Source organism: Puma concolor, chromosome B2 (genome assembly GCF_028749965.1).
Source record: "Puma concolor isolate L17-30 chromosome B2, mPumCon1.1.hap2, whole genome shotgun sequence".
In the NCBI taxonomy this organism is placed as follows: domain Eukaryota; kingdom Metazoa; phylum Chordata; class Mammalia; order Carnivora; family Felidae; genus Puma; species Puma concolor.
The window spans coordinates 50504607-50525165 of NC_141671.1; the positions used below are offsets into that span (position 1 = coordinate 50504607).

The 20559-nt window shown below is 41.3% G+C and overlaps 1 protein-coding gene across 8 annotated transcripts in view; it reads right to left on the bottom strand.

Annotated features, from left to right (window-relative positions):
* The window catches only part of PKHD1 (PKHD1 ciliary IPT domain containing fibrocystin/polyductin), a 494091-nt gene that overhangs the window by 313823 nt on the left and 159709 nt on the right, over window positions 1-20559 (bottom strand). For all 8 annotated transcript variants that reach the window (XM_086707056.1, XM_086707061.1, XM_086707057.1 and 5 more), the window contains one exon: window positions 4672-4884. In XM_086707056.1, coding sequence (XP_086563182.1) covers window positions 4672-4884 — 213 coding nt within the window. The remainder of the gene's footprint in view (window positions 1-4671; window positions 4885-20559) is intronic.

Genomic DNA, 20559 nt, shown 5'->3' on the forward strand with positions numbered 1-20559 from the left:
AAACTTCCATGTATATTTAATGCCTGTATCTTGTAATTTCTTGAAAAGGACAAAGACAGAAGTCCATTCAAGGCCGTAAGACTGCTTTTTCTCCTAAGAAACTGTCAGCCAAATTTCTCAGGGAGGAACTGGAAATGAAGTGAGAGACATTGATAAATTTCCCTGCTGAACAATCAATAAAAGCCCCACCATCCTGTTCAGACTCCCACTGTGGAAGCAAGGGCCGTAATTACATTGTCAAAAATTCAAGTTGCCCAGGCTGACAGCGGCCCCCTTGAAAAGTGACAGGTGATTGGCACTGGGATTGGGGTAGTGAACCTGGATTGGCAGACGGAGTGGGAAAAGAAAAAGGCAAGAGTGAAATTTCCTTATCGACTACAGCCACCCAACCCTAAGACTGCCACTTGGGAGGAATCCTGAGACCCTTTTTGTCACGTTACCAGAGGGAGCAGGTGACAGAATTGACTAAGCAATCTGAACCCCATCAGAGATTTTGAATAGCCCTCAATCCACTCCCAAACCCCAAGAAAGATGGCTGTGTGTGTGTGTGTGCATATGTGTGTGTGTGTGTGTGTTTGTGTGTGTGTGTGTGTGTGTATGAGCGTGTGAGGGTTTTCCTACATTAAAAGAAAAACATGCAACGGGCTTTCAACTCCATCTTTCCTCATGACAGCTGAACAGCAAAACCTGTTTGCTTAGCGATATGAAACCACGATAAAAAATCAGCTGGAGCAGAAGGGTTCCAGGGGCAGCAATGAAGAATGAGATAGGAGACAGAAGGTGGGAAAGCACTAACGTGCCGGCCATTTGTGTGATTCTCTGGGACCAGAGCTGGAGTTAAATTAGTACCCATCAGTCAATCCTCTCACTGTTGGACGTTAGGAATAAAATGCCTGCAAGAGGTCTCCTTGCTGGACAGTGCTCTGCTTCTGGCTATTCTGGGGCCCACGCAAATGGCTTCCAGAAGACTTTCTTGTAACCACACCCAGGAAGGGTGGTTTTCCACCCCCGGGGAGGAGCTGCACCACCAAAGATTGACATCAAAAGGTGTTTGCTTGGGGCGCCTGGGTGGCGCAGTCGGTTAAGCGTCCGACTTCAGCCAGGTCACGATCTCGCGGTCTGTGAGTTCAAGCCCCGCGTCAGGCTCTGGGCTGATGGCTCGGAGCCTGGAGCCTGTTTCCGATTCTGTGTCTCCCTCTCTCTCTGCCCCTCCCCCGTTCATGCTCTGTCTCTCTCTGTCCCAAAAATAAATAAACGTTGAAAAAAAAAAAAAAAAAAGGTGTTCGCTCAGCAGTGGGAACAGAACAGAAGATGCCTGGGAATGTTGCTACCTCATGATTTCCCAAGCTAAAACCTCTCTCCTGCTCTGATCAGGAGTGGTAGACAAGAAAATTAATAAGGAGAAAAATCTCTAGGCTCCATGCCAAATTTTTAAATAGAAGCCCCTCTCCCCTTCCCCCCTACAAGAAAACATGAGATAATTGGCACTGGGTACTGAGTGTTTGGGGCGGGGGAGGGATATAATAAAATAGCCATAACTAATTTTTGCTTGAGTGTTATTGTGTGCCAAATACCTCAGAGTAGTTCACAAGCAGTAGGGCTATGAGGTAGGGACCATGTTTTCCTGGTTTCATGGAGCTTAATTTGCCCAATGTCATAGCTGGTAAGTGGCAGAACTGGACGGGTTTCTGATTCCAAAACTATTAACCACTAAAAACAGCACCTCTCCAAGAGTAATCAGTGGGCAACCTGAATCAAATCGCCTCAGGGGCCCACTTAAATGCACGTTTCCGGGTCCACTCAGGCCCTCCAAGTCAGACTCCGGGGGTGAGGCCCAGAAACCTGGATTTTGTAAAAAAAAATCTCCCGGACAAATCTTTTGTGCACAAGGTGGTGAATCTCACGACATCACACCAGGAAGCTGAATGAGCACTGGGTCATTAGGGACTTTGGATGCAAAGTAGTGAATCAGGTTGCTCACTGTTTTGCATACGTGACAGCAAAAGAAAATTAGTTTTCCCTTAAAGCCCCAGGGTCATCAGACCCACGGCAGGCCCTGGGAAAAGGCCAGTGAAATTATGTAACGATTTTAGCCTTACTATACTGCCCTGCCAGAGGGGAATCTAAGACCTCAGGTGTGCAGGAGAGGGAGACAGGGGAGGGCTGATGAGATGCAGGCTGGGCTGGGGGTTCCCTGACAGAGACCTAGAGAAGGGAGCCCTTACCTGGTGACTGCGCTCTCTCCCGTGCAGGGTTTCCTTCACATGAATGAAATGAGGCAAGAACATTTCAGAGAGGAAAAATACCTTGTGTTCACTTCGAAAGCTTTGTGGCTTATGAGAGGTCCTAGTTACTCCCAAACTGGCAGGACTCTGGGGAAATGAGTACAGCAACCTAACCCTGGAAATGCAGGAAAGGAGAAGAGTAGGAGGTTGGGGGGCGGGGGGCCAGAGAAACAGAAGGAGAGAAGGGAAGGAGAGGAGGTGTCTGCCTTCTCAATGTCCAGTAACATCACAGGGCTAAAGTAGGAACATTGTTTTGTAAACTTCAGAATTGTCAACATATTTTAGAAGCATCTACTCTGCTTTGGTTGCCCCATAATTGATTGATGGTCAGCAATGGCACTAACGATTTTCTTAATTTGACAATTATTTAAACACAAAGGCTTAGGAGTACAGGGTACATTGAGAATGCACATACATAAGGTATACTTATGAGCTGTTATGCTGATCCTTCATAATAGAACATGAGCATGGAAAGGGTTGGAATTAAAGAAGCCAAGGAAAAGAATTAGGAGTCCTCACACTTCTGCATTTGAATTTCCATTTCTAGCAAGAGTTGTGGGTCTGCATTTTACAGGACAGTGGCTTTCAAATCAGAGGACACCCGTGATGCTTCAGAATCCTTCAGATGATCTACAGAAAATACTGTTCTGTGCCTGCTTGCACTCTCCACCTGTGTTTTTTCAGTGCTAAACAGCATCACATTGTATTGATGAGTCCAGGCTGTTGGACTGGAGCTAACATTGAAGACCATGGCTGAAGTTTGAATAGATAGAAAACCTTGGTGGATGCTGGGATACAACATTGATGTAAGTTCTTGCTGATGAAGATAGGAAAGAAGAGTCCTCCACAAATTAGAACTTAAGAATCAATATTGTAGACATTTTGAATTTCTCTCCAGATAGTTATAGGTTTTTTAAGCCTTACAAAATACATTCCCAGTGTGCAGCAGTCTGGCTGGTCCAAAGATGAAATGCTTGATGAAAAGATTTCACTTCCTATCATAGAAAGCTAAAAGAGCCAAAAGAGTGCTTTTCGGTAAACAATGACTGAAGCCCATAGATGACACTAGTCCCTCCTTATCCATAGTTTTGCTTTCTATGGTTTCAGTTACCCGTGGTCAACTGCAGTCTCAAAGCAGATGATCCTCATATAGATGACTATATGTTAGAAGATCATTATTTGCCTAACACTGGGTCGCAGTGCCTACCTCATTCACCTCACTTCATGTCATTATGTAGGCATTTTATTATCTCACGTGATCACAAGAAAGGTGAGTATAAAGTAAGATATTTTGAGAGAGAGAGAGACCACATTCACATAACTTTTACTATCATATATTGTTATAGCGGTTTTATTTCATTTTTAGTTATTGCTGTTTCTCTCTTATTGTGCCTAATTTATAAATTAAACTTTATCATGGGTGTGTATGTATAGGAGAAAACATGGTATGTATATGGGTTTTGTGCTGTCCATGATTTCGGGCATCCACTGCGGGTCTTGGAACCTATCTTCCACAGATAAAGATGACTACTGTATAACAGAGCCTTGACGGAGCAAAATGGCAGAGTCCTCAGCATATGCACACATCCATGTCTAGAGTAATTATTCTATGATAGGTAATGGGGTTTTAGTTTGCTATGCCAGTATAGGAATGCCCATGTAGGTGACATCATGTTTTCTGGAGATTGAGCCTGCATTTTTATTTCCCTTTGGCTCATGCTATGTAACCAAAAGTACATAAGAATCCAGAGAGAGACACTTAAAGTTCATCATTTTATACTTTGCTGCAGTTACTAACACAAATCTCAATGGCTTACCATGACAAAGATTATTCCCTGTTCACGCTGATTTGGCAATAGGTGGACCTCAGCTCTGCCCCTACTGTCTTCATTTTGATTCCCAAACTGAAGGAGCCAATCCTACTTGGGACAGCCTCTTCTCAAGCAGAGGAAAAAGGGCAAAATGGCCAAAGCATTGTAACAGCTCTTAAAACTTCTACTTGGCCATGCAGTATATCACTTCCACTCACATTCCTTGACCAAAGCAGGTCCATGGCTAAGCCCCATGTCCCAGTAGGACAGGGAAGTGTGGTCCAACCACTGGGAGACATGAAAGTCACCTGACGGTGGGTGGAGGTTATCGAATCCTCCTACTGGTAAGTGAGGAAATAACTGGGGACTAAATGTACTCTGTCTGCCACAAGAATAATAGCCACTAGCATTTCTTACTTAAGGAAATAGTGCCCATGCTGTAATTAACTTTGTCGCCTCAGCAACAGATGGTCACAAAAAACAAGATTTTTAAGAGGTTTTACCATTGCCCCATCACCAGCACATGGTCTAGACACCGTTCTACCTCATCTCTTTGGGTCCACTGCTTCACTCACCATGCAGGGAAAGTGTTCCACTCCTCACAGCCAGGAACTTGACACCATATGGAAAGAAAGGGGTAGAGTGAGAACTCCCGTAGAGTTTGATCTCGGCTTTGCCTTGGAAGGGCTTGTCCTTGGATCCAATCCGGAGCTCCCCACCATCAGAAATGAGGATGGAGTGTACCCTGAGCTCAATGGGTCCTGGATCCATGAAAATCAGCTTGCCTCCTAATGGCCAAAGAGAAGATTATCAGTCCCTGGGAGGATAAGGTTCACCACCTTTTGACAATTCCAATGTCTGATGAAATCCTCTTTATTTATATACATTTGCTGGAATTTAGACTTATTTTGTCTTACTCTCTCTTCTAGAAGCACAATAGAATATGGATTGGACCCCCATGGGTAGACGCACTATACCACTAAGCCAGTTGAGGCTGGCTGTCACTATTCACCACATCTCTATGTTATTTTTCATGGCAATATCCTAAATGCCCAGCAATTTAGGACTGGTCAAATAAGGGATGAGAAAGTCACCATTTTGGCCATCAATCAACAGATAAAAGCAGCCTATAAAATTAAGTTTAGAAACAAGTGAATAAGAAATAGGAATAGAAGAAAATATGGGAAAATTATACAAATTATGACACTAGGGACTGTAATTAGGGCTGCCGTCATGACGTATGCAGCATTTTACCTGGCCAACATCCATTTTACTTCAGTTTTGATAATAGACACTAATTTCCTTAAGAAATTGCTCTGCTCCACTCAACAGAGTTGAGTGGGATGGTCAATCAGAGTAGCCTGTCCTACTGTAGTCTAAGCCATGTACCCATGCTTCAAATGAAAATCTGGAGCTCAATGGAAGAGAAGACAAGAAATGTTTAGATTTTAGTAATTCCACTGGCGGCATCTAAATGAGCCTGAGAAGAGGTTTCTATTTCTGAGGCCCCCACCTGCTAAGCCCCTTCAAAATGCCCTGACAGCTATCATTTCTACACCTAATTTTCCAGACTTTCTATCAGTTCTTGTAAATGACCCAATATATTCTCCCTAAATTTCCTATTGTAAAAGAAAGTTGGTTTCCATTGTTAGCAATCAAATAAACTTAACTGATACAGATATGTTTTCTTCAATAACCAAATTTTCTGTGATGTAGGAGTATTATTTTACAATAAAATTAAATTGTGAGAGTTAAATACTTAAGAAATTAAAACATGCTTTCATCTTTATAATACTTTTCTTTAAAAGAACTTAGAATATTTGTATTTCATATAGAATTTTCCCTGTAATGCCAAAATAATTAAAGCATCCCATCTAAATAACCACTTTAACCTGAATGAGTTACTAAATCTATCTCCCTCCTGCATATGGTTTGCAAAAGTACCGGACAAGACTCTTCTATCCTGTAACAAGGTGGTAAGAGGTTTGATTTCATACTGGAAACATCAGGAGCCCTCTTTTCCACATCCTACAACAGCTTGCCACCTAACTCAGAATGAAAGTCAAAGTCCTGATACTGGGCTGCAAAAGGCCCTTCATGATTTACCACCCATCTCCAGTTCCCCTGCATCATCATCTACAACTCACCCCTTCACTCACCTGCCCTGAACACACTGGCCTGCTTGTCAGTTCTCAGCAGGACTTACTTGTTTTCTGACCTGCTGTATTCTTCTGTCAGGTATCCCTGTGACTCACTCCCTCTTGTTTCAAATCAAATGTTAACTCCTCACTGAGGCCTTCCTCTCCAGGCTATACAAATAGCATGCCCTCACTCCTTACTCAAATGCATTTTCTTTTATAACACTTACCATCAAGGACATTATATATTTACGTGTTTAGTGTCTGCCCTCCCCCACTACTAGAATGCATGCTTCATGAGGGCACTAATCTGTTTTGTTTACCTCTGTATTTCATTGTCTATAACAGTGACAAATAGGTAGGTGGCACTCAATATATATAATTGTAGAGCAAACTAATAAATGGTTATATCATTTTAGAGAATCTGGATTAAGTATCTGAATTTCGTTTGTGGATACACAGAAAATGGCTCAAAAAGCAGATTCTTCTGGGGGCACCTGGATGATTCAGTCCATTAAGGGTCAGACTTCAGCTCAGGTCATGATCTCATTGCTCAAGGGTTCAAGCCCCACGTCAGGCTCTGTGCTGACAGGCCAGAGACTGCTTCAGATTCTGTGTCTCCCTCTCTCTCTGCCCCTTCCCCCTATTCACACTGTCTCAAAAAAAAAAAAAAACATTAAAAAAATTTTTTTACAAAACAATTTCTCTTGTAGAAAGGAGAATCTCAGTGAGTGAGCAGCAGTGAAGACCAAAACTCTTCAGTCGCTAAATTTAGTCCTAAATCCAATGTGCCAAGTTATTTAGTTGTATTGTTGTTTTCCAGAAATCACAACTAGAAGTATTTACTCAAACATGTACTGGAGGGATGAGAGGGAGAGCAGAAAAAGGCTAAGATGCCCTTAGTCATTTTTGTTTACTTCCATCCTTGCACAGAGATAGTGATCAGTTAACATTTGACCCAATATTCAAACGTGGAAGCCATCTCAACCCTGACCTTCTGCTCTAACATTGCTCTTCCATTTTCCTCAGTTCTCTTCATTGAACCTTCTAGGCTTATATCCTGAAACCCAAACTACACACCATCAGCAACAGTCGTAGGATGTTTATGTGGATTTTACCTCTGAAAGTGTTCTCTCCTTTCAGTCACAATTTAGAACAACACACCCCATGCGGGTACCCAGTTTCTTCCTTGGTAAAATGTGCACAATAAGAGTTCTTCCCTCAGAGAATTATGATGGGATTTCTTTAAGTGAAGTTTACAGATCCCCAGTCTTGGGTCTGGCACCTATTAGACAACGCAGTGGTGTCAAGTGGCTCTTGTCAAACTCACTGTCTGCACTTGCCCCACTGGTGCCATCACTACTCATTTGCATACCTCCCCCATCACTCTAGCACTACTGGTCTCCCTCCTTCCAACATCTCACCATTGGCAGGTCCCCCTTTCCTTGTGAAGCATGGTACAGTGATACATGCTCAGGTAAGCTATTCAAGACGCAAGAAAATGTCCATTGATGTGCAGGCTTGATGCTACGGCAGCACCACATGACTTCCAGACTTCCAGAGGACCTACTGGCAATTTTGACTTTAATTTTCCCTTACATTGTCATCACAATGACAAGAATAATCATCAAAAATGCAATAATAGTGGGGCGCCTAGGTGGCTCAGTCGGTTGAGCATCCGACTTCGGCTCAGGTCATGATCTCATGGTTCCTGGGTTTGAGGCCCGCGTTGGGCTCTGTGCTGACAGCTCAGAGCCTGGAGCCTGCTTTAGCTTCTGTGTCTCCCTCTCTCTCTGCCCCTAACCCACTCGCATTCTGTCTCTGTCTCTCTCAAAAATAAATAAACATTAAAAAAAATTTTTTTAAACAAATGCAGTAATAGTCATTAATCCTGCTGTGAACAAGAGGGAAGAAATGTGACCTCTTTACTAAAACTTTTCCATTCACAGTCACATGTCATTAATGTCCCAACTAATTATTTTCAACTGGTGGACCATGGATTTGCATGGTATGACTCCTCCATTATAAATAGTCAGGAAATCTGAACTGACTTTGATGAGCAAGTGGTGGAAACAGGGGGCAGACTCTGCCTATTAGCCTCTCAATGACCCTCAACAAGTCCCATAAAATTGCTAGGTCTTAGATTACCCAGTTTCCAAATCTGTCCTACTCAGTGCCTGGGGATGATCTGTTTTCTCATCATTCCCATGCAGGACAGACCATGCATTCACCGAGACTCTTTCCAGCTTTAAAACATTGGACATCTACATCTTCAAGAATGCATTTGGATGTGTCTTTGGCACTGATGGAGACAGAGAGCTCATGTATTCCTGATACCGCCTATGCTGCAGTGAACTTGGCATTTCACTTGGGAAGAGTATCAACATATATAGTCAGAAATTCAAATAATTCTACAGGGAAAACAATGGTGCTAACACTTATTAAGCCCCTACTGTATGTCAAAATCTTTAGATGTGTTGTCTGAAATGACCTTCAAAATAAGTCTGAAGTCAGTATCATGCATCATATTTCACAGTCCAGAGAGTGAGAGGTGGGAGAGGTGGTCTCTCTCAGCCCAGAATGAGCAGAGCAAGCCTTAGAACCCAGGACCACCTTCCAGAAGAGTTCATATTTAATCTACATCTGCAAACCCTCCCAGGTTGCTTTTTTATTAATTAGAATTATCACAGTTATATTTAAAGAAAAACATGTGTTAACCTAAGTGAAGTTTGCCTGTGGCTTGTTTATATATGTTTTATTTCCATTTTGTAAATGTAGATATACCTTGCCTCATGCAAAACAGGATTTGAGGCAGAATACAAGGATTAGTGGGTAAATGTATAAACCTGGGCTTTGTTCCTCATCCCATCAAGCAAAATATTAAACACACAAAAACAAATGGGTAGAAATTTAGAAACGTCTTTTACTGAGGGGAGCTAATAATGACGCTAATGAAGGGAGAAAATGAATGATTGGTGTTGGCAAGAGTACTAAAAACAGGACTAATTAATTAATATGATAACCATTACTCCCTGCTAAAAAGCCTTCCCTCCTTACTTATCAGTGGCAAGTATAAGGAAATCTAGGTAAATTAAGAAGAGAGTTTGATGAGGAATTCATCTCTTTTTAATTGAAATAATTAAAAGTGGTAACAAAAATGAAGGCTTCTCAGTGTGAAAGAATGTAAGGTTTATACCCAAGCTAGCTCTGTTCCAAGGCCCCAAGTGTTATCTCCTCACACTTTATTAGCTTAAAACAAATATCCAGTGAGCTGCTTTGGAGCGTAGTGACTTGAGATAGGAGGGCACAGGGAGGACTTTATTCCTCCACTTTATAGAGCTTGACCACATTTCTGAGCACTGAAATAAAGAGCAGGGCTGAAATCGGCCTGTGGCTGTGACCCTTAAGTTGCTTATTATGATTGTTCATGAAAGCTGAGTATGTCCCACAAGTGACCTTGGGTAATTTTATAAAAATCAATCAACCATCATTATTGTTACTTCCCCTCTAAAATAAATAAATGAACACAACTTTTTACATGTAATCACTCTTTTCCATTCAACATCCCTTTTATTTCTTTTAAAGGGAAGTCAAGGAGACTTTTAGCAGCTAGCTCATGTTTGCAAAGTACATCAAAACCTGCTTTTCGCTAACCCCACAATTAGCCATCCTCTGTAATAACCACGGAATGATTTGTTGTATGTGTTTTGAAAAAAAAAAATTACACAGTTCTAGCTATTTTCCCCTTTACGGTAAGGATCTAGAGTATAAATATTTTACCACACAATAAGACTCCAAAGGAACTGGCTACGCCTTCTATTTGCAATTCTTTGCCTCCCTTCCCTTGACCCCTCCCCAGCTAGGCCTTTGCCTGACAAGTCTGTAAGAACTGGTCCTATGAAGGTCATGATGGCATCCAGACTGGTGAATCCAAGTCTTGATGCTCTGTTCTCGCCTGTCCTGAGTGGCCAGCAGTATATGATAGGCTAAGTAACTCCTTTCTGGAAAATCCTTCCCCTCACTGGCCAACACTGTGCTCTCCTGGTTTTCCTCCTACTCCCCAAGACTCCCCTCCTAGCCTCCTCAGACTCCTCCTGATTGTCCCAACTACTGACATGCAGAGTATCTCAACACTCAGTCCTTCTACCACTTTTCTTATCATTCTATGAACGAGATTGTCTCACCTTGTCCTAGGGATTTAAATACCATCACAGGCTAACAGCTGATGACTCCCTAACTGGTATCTCCAAGGCCCACCTCTGCCCTCAGTTCAAACTCACATACCCAACTACCACTCAATATCTCTCCTTAGATATCTCACAAGCTCCTCAACTGAGCACATTCAAAAAAATGAATTCCTCACCTTGTCCCACAGATCATCCCACAGTCCTTGCCGAGGCCGCAAATGGTAACTCCATTCTTCCAGGTGCTCAGTCTGAAAATACTAGCATCAACTTTCACTCTCACAGCCAATTCTCCAAGAAATTTTGTGCATCCTGCCTTCAGAAAAATCCCCACGATCTAAGGACTTCTCACCACTTCCACATCTACCGCTGGGGTCTAAGTCACTCTCATCTCATCCCCAGATTATTGCAACAGCCTCTCAATTCTGCTCCCTGCTTCTGTCCCCACCCCCACCTGCACCACAGGGTCTATTCTCAAAACAGCATCAAGTGTAATTGTTTTCTTTTCTGTGAACCTTGTCATGTCACCTCTCTGCTCAGAGTTTCCAGTGGCTCCCACCACACTTGGAGGCAAAGCTGACCAAATCCTACAGGCTTGGTCCTCTCTGGCCCAGTCTCACTCTGCTCTCCTTCAGGCTCCCAGTCCTCTGTTGCACGGACCTTCTTACTCTCCCTACTTCACGGCCTTTGCCTTACTGTGTGCAAATCCCACCAACTACCACTAAACTCCCTCTCCACCCACTCCATTTGCTTAGCAAATCGAACAAAACTATAATTTACATTCTTGACTGCCTTCTTTAGAGAAATGAACTCTGTGAGAGCAAGAATTTTGGTCTATTTCATTCACAACCATTGCCCCTATACCTACAACAGTGGCTGGTCCATAGGGAACTTGGCAAGTGGTCAATAAATACATGTTGAAAAAGTAGGAGTTGAAGTTACAGAAGTGAATGAGGTCTCCCAGGGTGCCTGGATGGCACAGTAGGTTCAACTTCCAACTTCAGCTCAGGTCATGACCTCGCAATTCGTGAATTTAAGCCCCATAGGACCGGGCTATCTGCTATCAATGTATAGCCTACTTCAGATCTTCTGTACCCCTCTCTCTCTGCCCCTCTCTGGCTCATTCACACACTTTCTCTCTCTTTCTCTTTCTCTCTCTCTCTCTCTCTCTCAAAAATAAAAACTTTTAAAAAAAGAAGACATTAATGAGGTCTCCCAGGGAGATCGTGGAGAGGGAGAACAGAAGAGAGATAAGAGAAACAAACTGTCAAATATTAATATCTGAAAACCAGACTAAGGAGAGGAAGTAACAAGATTCTTCGGTGTGGGTCACAAAACTTAGGTGAATTACAAGATTTGAAGGTCCTAGTGACATAAGCTCTAGGAAGAATTTTAAGAACTAGGAAGGTGGTAGATGAAAAGATGTCATTATGTGAACTTTAGAAGGTTTGGGGGAGAAAGGGTGCAGAGCAAGAGTGCACTTCCTTAGTGGGTGAAAGCCAGGTGATAAAATGAACCCAGTGAGAATGACTCCAGGGTTAAGCAGAGGGAAAGTCAGACGGGAATGGAGGCAAGGCCCAGGTAGACATCTGAGGACCTCAATTAATTCCGTCAATCTATAACCCAAACTAGATAATTCATTGCTCAAAGCCTGAACTCCCTAAATTTGTATATATAAATGATTCCATTTACTTGTTTATATTGATGAACCCCCATTCAGTTTTTTGAGTCAACCTTAAATAATGCCTTAAAACATTTAGCAGCCTGGATCTGGTTAGCTTTCCTGTAGTTATACACTCAAATACATAGGGAAGCCTCTGGAATTCTCTCTCTCCCTGGAGAATTGTAGAAAACTATCCATTCAGGGTGGACAGACCCCTCCTCTGCCTGGGTAAGAAGAGCTGGCTGAGCTATCCGGGCCCATTACTGCACCCTACCGGACGGTGTTGCTGTAGGGGTGGGCATCAGGAGGAGGTGAGAGAGAGAGGGGGGAGAAAAGTAGTACTGGGGGAAGGCAGACACAGCCCAAAGCTGTGTTGGGGATGCACACAGCTTCCTTTGTTGGCAAGATCCGGATTAGGCTTGTGCCTGATCCACTGGAGCAGAGCCTAGAAGCCTTCGAGGTGGGCTTGTCCCCGGCCAGAAAGGCGGAAAATCAATTTGGCTGGCAAACGAGAGCCCCCAAGAGCTCAGTGCACGCTCCATAATCCTATCCACTAGCAGCTCAGGAAATAGATGCCTGAGCCCTCACATATTCATGGGGGATGTGAGGCATAAATCAGGCTTTAAGGATTGGGGGCGAAGGGAATGGACTCTCGGGCTGGTTACTAATTAATCAAGCACAGAACACCTAAACCTAGCAACCTGGGAGCAAGCCACACACACACAGGCACAGGCTGCTGCTGCTGCTGCATTTCCTGATGGTTTTTTTTTTTTTTCATTTCAATTAAAATAGATATCGAATGAAAATTTCCCCTTTAGCTGATGCTGCTTATGCATCCCCCCGTTCTTCCTTTAATTAAAAAACATGCTTATTGCAATACTTGCCAGAATCACTTTAACGGTATTTTAATTGTAATGTCTCTGCCTGATTACAAAAAGAAAATATGAACTCAAAAGTATGGGCAAAAGATGTTCTCAGGGTGCAGGAAAAGAATCACACACCTCTCTGAAATGGATGCCACGTGCTAATTCCTTAATTAGCCCAGTATTACTGTCAAACTGGCAATGGAGACTGGGGGGTGGGGGTGGGGGTGGGGTGGGGGGAATATCTGAAATAAAATCACCGACTCAGAGCCACACACTATGGCAGTTGGGAGAAATCATTTTCATCAGCTCTGATTTCCCTGGCAGGATAGAGAACCGCATGTAATGAAGAATGCCATGCTCAGGACTGGCCCTTGCAATGTGGCCAGCCAAGTTTTCACTGTTCTTTGCAAAGGGTCCATAGCCTTTGGGAAAAGATTAGCAGGGCTATATTCATTGGCTTCCAGTCCTGACAATTCTTTATGGCTCCCTTTACTGCTTTAGCCTAGTAGTTCTCAAACTTGAACATGCATAGAAGTCACCTGGAGGTCTCCAAACACAGATTGGCAGGTCTCATACCCAAAGCTGATTTGCTATGGGGCCCCAAAATTTGCATTTCTAGCAAGTTCCCACATGATACTGATGTTGATCAGGGACCACACTTTGAAAACTACTGCTGTAGGTAAATTAAGCCATTGCTCTAAGTGTCCATAGTCTTATGCTGTATACTCTCATCTAAAATCGGTTGAAAACTACAAGGCTGGTATTGCAAATTAATTCACTTCTTCATTCATCCAACATTTGCTGTTATTTTCCACCCTTTCTGCTAGGTGCTGACATTAAAAAAAAAAAATGCAAAAAATACAGTCTCTACAGCCACAAGGTCAGGTGAAGTTTAATTGCCCCCGGTAAATAGAAACACCCTGGTTTTAGTGAATTGGCCAATTTTACAGATAATTGAGAAAGATAAAGATTGTCAATCAGTTTTTACTTTTTGCTCTGAAACATAAAACTCATTAAGTTAACTTTATAAATTAATTAACTCTACACTAACTATAAGGTGTAAACATATTCGTGGGAAAGAAACTACTAGAAATATTCAAAGGAACCAAAACACAGATACAAATAAATGCCTTCATCATTATAGCTACTATCATCAATTGCTACTTAACTAAACCTTGGTTCCTTTCTATCTCTCAAAAAGCATCACTTCCTTTTTCCAACACAGCTTCTGGCATTTAAGTAGTCAAGTCCCTCAGCTGTTCCATGGATTTCTAAAAAGTCACTTAAAATCTCAGGGTGATGGAGAGGAAGCTGTTTGTAAGGAGGAAATGAAAAGACCAGGGGAACAAAAAAAGAACAATCCACAATCACACAAAAGAACAAAAACCTATCTTTTCTTTAAAGTCTATACCAGGCAGATAAAAAAAAATCTCTCTAGCTACCAAGTAACTCATTCATTCAAATGATCTCCTTCCTTCTATCAACATTCAATTAGCATGGACTCATTCACATTTTTTTAAATATTTATTTATTTTTGAGAGAAACAGAGCACAAGTGGGGTAGGGGCAGAGAGAGAGGGAGACACAGAATCTGAAACAGTCTCCAGACTCCCAGCTGTAAGTACAGAGCCCGACTCGGGGCTCGAACCCATGACCCGTGACACCATTACCTGAGCTGAAATCAGATGCTTAACCAAGTGAGCCACACAGGCACCCCCCAATCACATTTTTTAATAGCCTTCCAACTTGATACATTTCTCGAAGCAGTTCAAAAGGTTCCAGGTCTAATTGTTCTCTGACTATTGTGAACATAATTTGGCTATAGCATAATAACTTCACAAGTGAAAGATCACAGTTGTTTCCTCATAGTATTTATTTATTTAAAAAATGATAACTCCTACCTTTTCCTGACCCTCAGGAATATTACAGTACATGAGAAATAAAAGTAATGAAATGCTTAGTCTCTGATTTTTATATGTGTAAGAATCCTGGGTACATAAGCATCCCAGATTTCCAGTTCTGCTTTTGACCTTGATAAAGAGGATATGGAAAACATTAATCAAAAAAATGAGGTAAACACTTAAGGAGATGGGTGTCTGAGTGGCTCAGTTGGTAAAGCATCTGACTTCAGCTCAGGTCATGATCTCATGATTCGTAGGTTCAAGCCCGGTGTCAGGCTCTGTGCGGACAGCTCAGAGCCTGGAGCCTGTTTCAGATTCTATGTCTCCTTCTCTCTCTACTCCTCCCCTGCTCACACTCTGTCTCTCAAAGATGAATAAACATTTTAAAAAAAATTTTTTTAAAAGAGGTAAGGAGAGATCAAACCCTGAAGGACCCTATAAGCCATATTAAGGAGTTTAGGTTTGATTTTAAAGGCTAATGGAAAGTCAGTGAAGGCTTTTAAGTAAGAAAGTTTGAAATATTTATCTTTCATTACTGAAAATATTACAGCTTCTGTGCTAGGAAGGGACTGGTCCCTTTTCGATAGCATTTTTCATGTTACAACATTCAAGTTGTCAAGACATAAAACTGTAAATTGTTTAATATCTATCTATCTGTCTGTCTGCCCATCTATTGAAAGCATGTCCTTTCTCATAGCTATGGCTTATCTTTCATTTAAGGCTAATCAAGTGTGTCTGGGACTGTTCTCTGGAGGTAAATAATGTAAGTCATTGTCTGATTGGGAAAAATAAGGGGTTTCAGAGCCAAGTGTCCCCCACAGTAAAAAGCCTTTGTCTCTGATCTCCTGATACACAAATAGTAAATGAAATTGGTCACTGTCTGGACTAATCCACTAACATTTGAGAATACCAGGAAGGACTCTGATTACAGAGAAATCCACAACTGACGTTAATCTGCCTCTTTAGGTCAGAAATTCATTCATTAGTTCACTCATTCAACAATTATTTGAATACTTACTATGTGCCTGAAGATGTAATGTTCTCTCTATACAATGGTGAGCAAAAACAGACCTGCATCCTACTTTCTTAAGTGTATAACCTATATCACCCATTCTCCAAAGGTAGAGGGAATTAAAAAACACACCCTAATATTAAATATGTAGTCACCAGCAAAAGACTAACATATGGAGACACACAAGGTAAAGGGGATTCAGGGTGGGTTTCAAAAAGGCAGGTCTGGGGTGCCTGGGTGGCTCAGTTGGTTGAGCATCCGACTTCAGCTCAGGTCATGATCTCATGGTTCAAGAGTTTTGAGCCCCATGTTGGTTTCATTGCTGCCAACACTGAGTCCGCTTTGGATCCTCTGTCCCCCCTCTTTCCTGCTTGTGCCCTCACTTGCTCTCTCTCAAAGATAAATAAAACATTAAAAAAAAAAATGTCAGATTATTTCTTTCTGGATGCTGACATCTTCACGAGGCTTCCTCTTTTGACTACTGCAAAACTCAGCCCATTCTGGAGCACCATGATTGGAAAAGTGGGAAGAAAGCACATTAACTCCTTTATTGCACTTCCCTCCTAACAAAGGGAAAAGAGTCACCATCAATTCCATTTTCTGCATTGATTTGAGGACCAGCACCTTACTCAAAGCTAAAGGAGAATCTGTGGCTCCCTCAAATTTGAACTCAGGCCCTCGGTTTCCTGACCAAACTGCAATAAGTCAAACTTGCTGCGCTGTGTGCACATAATTATCCCATCCCCTGCCTTGAAGAGTAGCTATGTTTCAGCTGGAGAAGAGTCAATCTCCTTTTTCCACCAACTTTTAATTACTTTAAACATACCAATTTGTAACAAATTTTACCAGCCCAAATAACCTTCTCATGTTGACCAATATATTATATACTTAAGAAAGAAGGAAATATTAATGCAGAATATTTCATTTTTATCAAAACTCCAGCCTGCCTGTGGTTAGATTTTAAATCCATGCTGATATCTGTGAGGTCAAAATTATAGGCACTGGGTAATCTGCCCAGTGACTCACAGAGACCGAATGCACACGGAAACCACAAGCTATGTCCCAGGGCAGTCTTGCCTCATGGCATTCCCAGATCACAACACTGGTAAAGCATTACCCGAAGCCCGCACCTAGTGAAACTGAGGCTGATTGGGTGCTAACCACAAGGAACAAAGTGTAGAATCCTGAGGATTAAAAAAAAGGCTGTGCTGGGTACAGCACCAAAAACCTCACTCTGAAATCCTCAAATCCTTTCCAGGGATGAAAAAATTCCGCAAAGAACTTGATAGTGGATCAAGAGAAGATAGCTCATCTCAACGAGCCAAGAATATTCATTTGCATACCACAGAAATCCCAAATATACTAAAGAGATCTCAGTACCTTCAAAACTGTAGACCACAAAAAATCAGAGAAAACAAGACCATATTCTGAACAGCACCAGAAAAACACACTTCCATTAAGTCAAAATAACAAGGAAAATGGAGACAACCAAATGGACAGACTCTGCTCCTGCCATCTCTGTATCTTTCCCTCTCCTGCCATAGAAAGAAAAGCACTTCAACATGTATTCTGAAGATAACAGAGGCAAAAGCAATACAACGTCCTTATTACCAAGCTAATTCTTTCAGTAATCCAGTTTGCTTTGTATATAGAAGCAGCCACTATCTGTAAATAAAATTGCAACTTAGGCCTGATATTTCAGCCATCTCTTCTGTTATCCCCATCAGTCCGGAAAACAAAACAAAACAAAACAAAACAAAACAAAACAAAACAAAACAAAACAAAAACTATTAATTGGGTGTTTACTCTGGACCAAGCCCTGTGCTGAGGGCTTTACAAACATTCCCTCATGTAATATTCAAAACACCCATCTGAGTTGCACAATACTTTGTAGACTTGCCACACAATAGCAAACAAGTAAATGATAGTCATCACTGTTACTGTTGCTGTCATTATAACAGCCATGACCCTAATGAGAAATGTGAGGTTTATGGAGGTTATGCAACTTGCCCAAGGTCACAGGACTAGTAAGTAGACCAAGAAATAGAAAATCACATTAAAGGAGACCAGTGCACTATTAAGCAGCAACAGAGACTAGAAATAAGTTTCTGCTCAATCATTTTAAAGGGATGGCATTGTAAGTAGGAAGAAACTGAAATGTCTTCCTTCTGAAAGCCCAAAACCAAGGGAAGATGGGTTTCTAGAGTTCATTCCCCCATTGACCCTTTCTTTTTTTTTTTTTTTTTAAATTTTTTTTTCAACGTTTATTTATTTTTGGGACAGAGAGAGACAGAGCATGAATGGGCGAGGGGCAGAGAGAGAGGGAGACACAGAATCGGAAACAGGCTCCAGGCTCTGAGCCATCAGCCCAGAGCCCGACGCGGGGCTCGAACTCACGGAACGCGAGATCGTGACCTGGCTGAAGTCGGACGCTTAACCGACTGCGCCACCCAGGCGCCCCAACCCTTTCTTAATCATTATTTCTAGGCCACTTTATGTCAAACTGCCTGGCCATCAGAAGTGAGAGAAATTCATTGCTTCATTCAGAAAATATGAATGTTTCTCCAACTAGAGACTGCAAACTCAAGATCCTTGTCCAGGATGCATAACGGCTCTGACAAGAGGGTAACATCCCTCCTTTGTTATTATGGCTCATCATAATTACTTGGGATAAAATAATAAATTTTAATTCAGCGATGCTTATGGCCGTCGGGCATCTTAACATAAAAGAACAAAAAATATAATTAATTAAATCAAGGCAATATGCCTATTTCCATCCCAGCTCATTAGTATTAATTGATTGGGTTAATTCTCTTTTGTGTTTAATAGTACCTCCTAAAAATCAATCTAAAAAAGAGGGAGAAGTGGAAGGGAGAAGTAGAGATGGTAAGTAAATGAAAGTTCTGAATATTTTGTTAATTAACTCAAAATATAATAAATATAGCTTACACTCTTATGGTCACAAAAATAATGTGCCACTTTTTAATAAAGTTCAGGAATCAGTACATATAGCATCATAAATAATGGCTAGAATTGTGCCTCAAAGAAATGTATAATCTTCCTAAGTTGTACTAATAAGAAAAGACTATCAATTCTATTTTACAGATGGAAATACAAGGAAGGCACAGAGAATTCAAGACTCTTGAGGGCCATATGTAGAGGTGCTGTATTAGTTTTCCTGTTGTAGGGGCCTACCTAGTCTTCTACATATTAGAATGCTGGCTTCCATGTATGGAAAAATAACATAGAAGATGCAATATTTTCATAAAGTAGTTCTAAATATAGTTGTTAGGTGATCTAATTTCACTTTTATGTAACACTAATCCTTTTCTTAAAGTATATATATTCTTCACGTAGAATGTCACCTTTGTAATGTGGGAATGGAGGAGAAAGTGCCTCCACCAGTGATACTTTTTATTTTGTTTGTTAAAATCTTTTGAAAAGATTATTTCTGGCTTGAAACTTTTCATGCTTTATCTTGGCCCATAGATGATATCAGAAACCGAAAGAAAACTCCACTCAGCTATTTTTATGATACCATGAATGGGTATGAGAAAGAGAGACAGGGGTGCTGGGATGGTTCAGTCAGTTAAGCGTCTAACTCTTGATTTCGACCCAGGTCATGATCTCACGGTTTGTGGGATCGAGCTTTGTGTCAGGCTATACACTGACAGTGTGGAGCCTGCTTGGGACTTTCTCTCTCTCTCCCTCTCTCTCTATCCCTCCCCCACTTGGGTGTCTGGCTCTCTCTCTCAAAATAAATTAACATTTTTTTAAAAGGGAAAAGAGAGTAACAGAGATTCAGAGACCGAATTACTGTTGATGATGATGATTCAATCTTATATTTGAATAAACTTTTTATTATCCCTCAAGTACTTTCACATACTGTATAGTCAAGAGAAGATATTACAGGTTTAGAGCAATACTAGCAACCAGATTTTTGAGAGTTGGAGTCCTTTACCAGTTCCGAATGCCTTTTAGAAACAGAAAAATAACTTACCAATGGATTTTATATTTCTCACAATTCACAGTGGCATACACTTATATATAGGTATATGTATGTAAATATATGTATTTATGTGTATATATGTGTGCATATATACATGTGTGTTTACATATGTACCTATGCATACGTATATACCTATATATGTAAGAACAACTAAAGACAATAAAAGTTAGGAAAAGTGATAATTAAGAAAGCAAGAGTTTAAAAATTATGCTTTTTAAATTTCATACGGGATCTGAACTCTGCATCATTTTAGCTGTCCATCAACCATAAGCACATGGTTTCATTCAACCATCAACACATACTCAGTATCCTACACACTGAAGAGACAGTAGTAAATAGATTGGTGAAGTCATTTGCCTTTTGGAGGTTATGCTAGCAGAGGAAGCAGACTATGAACCAACAAGTAAATTTATAATATGTGAGGATAAATTGTTATGAAGAAGGTAAAGCAAAATAAAAGGAAAGAGAATAGTAAGAAGTGGTTGCAATTTCTGAAAAGATGACCATCAAGGCCTCTCTAATAAGTTGATATTGTCTCAGAGAACAAACAAAATAAGTGAGCCAGCCACATGCATACCTGGAGGAAGAGTATTCCAGGCAAAAGACATTTTGGGCAAAGGCGTGAGGTATGTGTACACCTGGTATGTTTATAGAAGAGCTGAAACAGAATGAATGAGGAAGACCGGTCAAT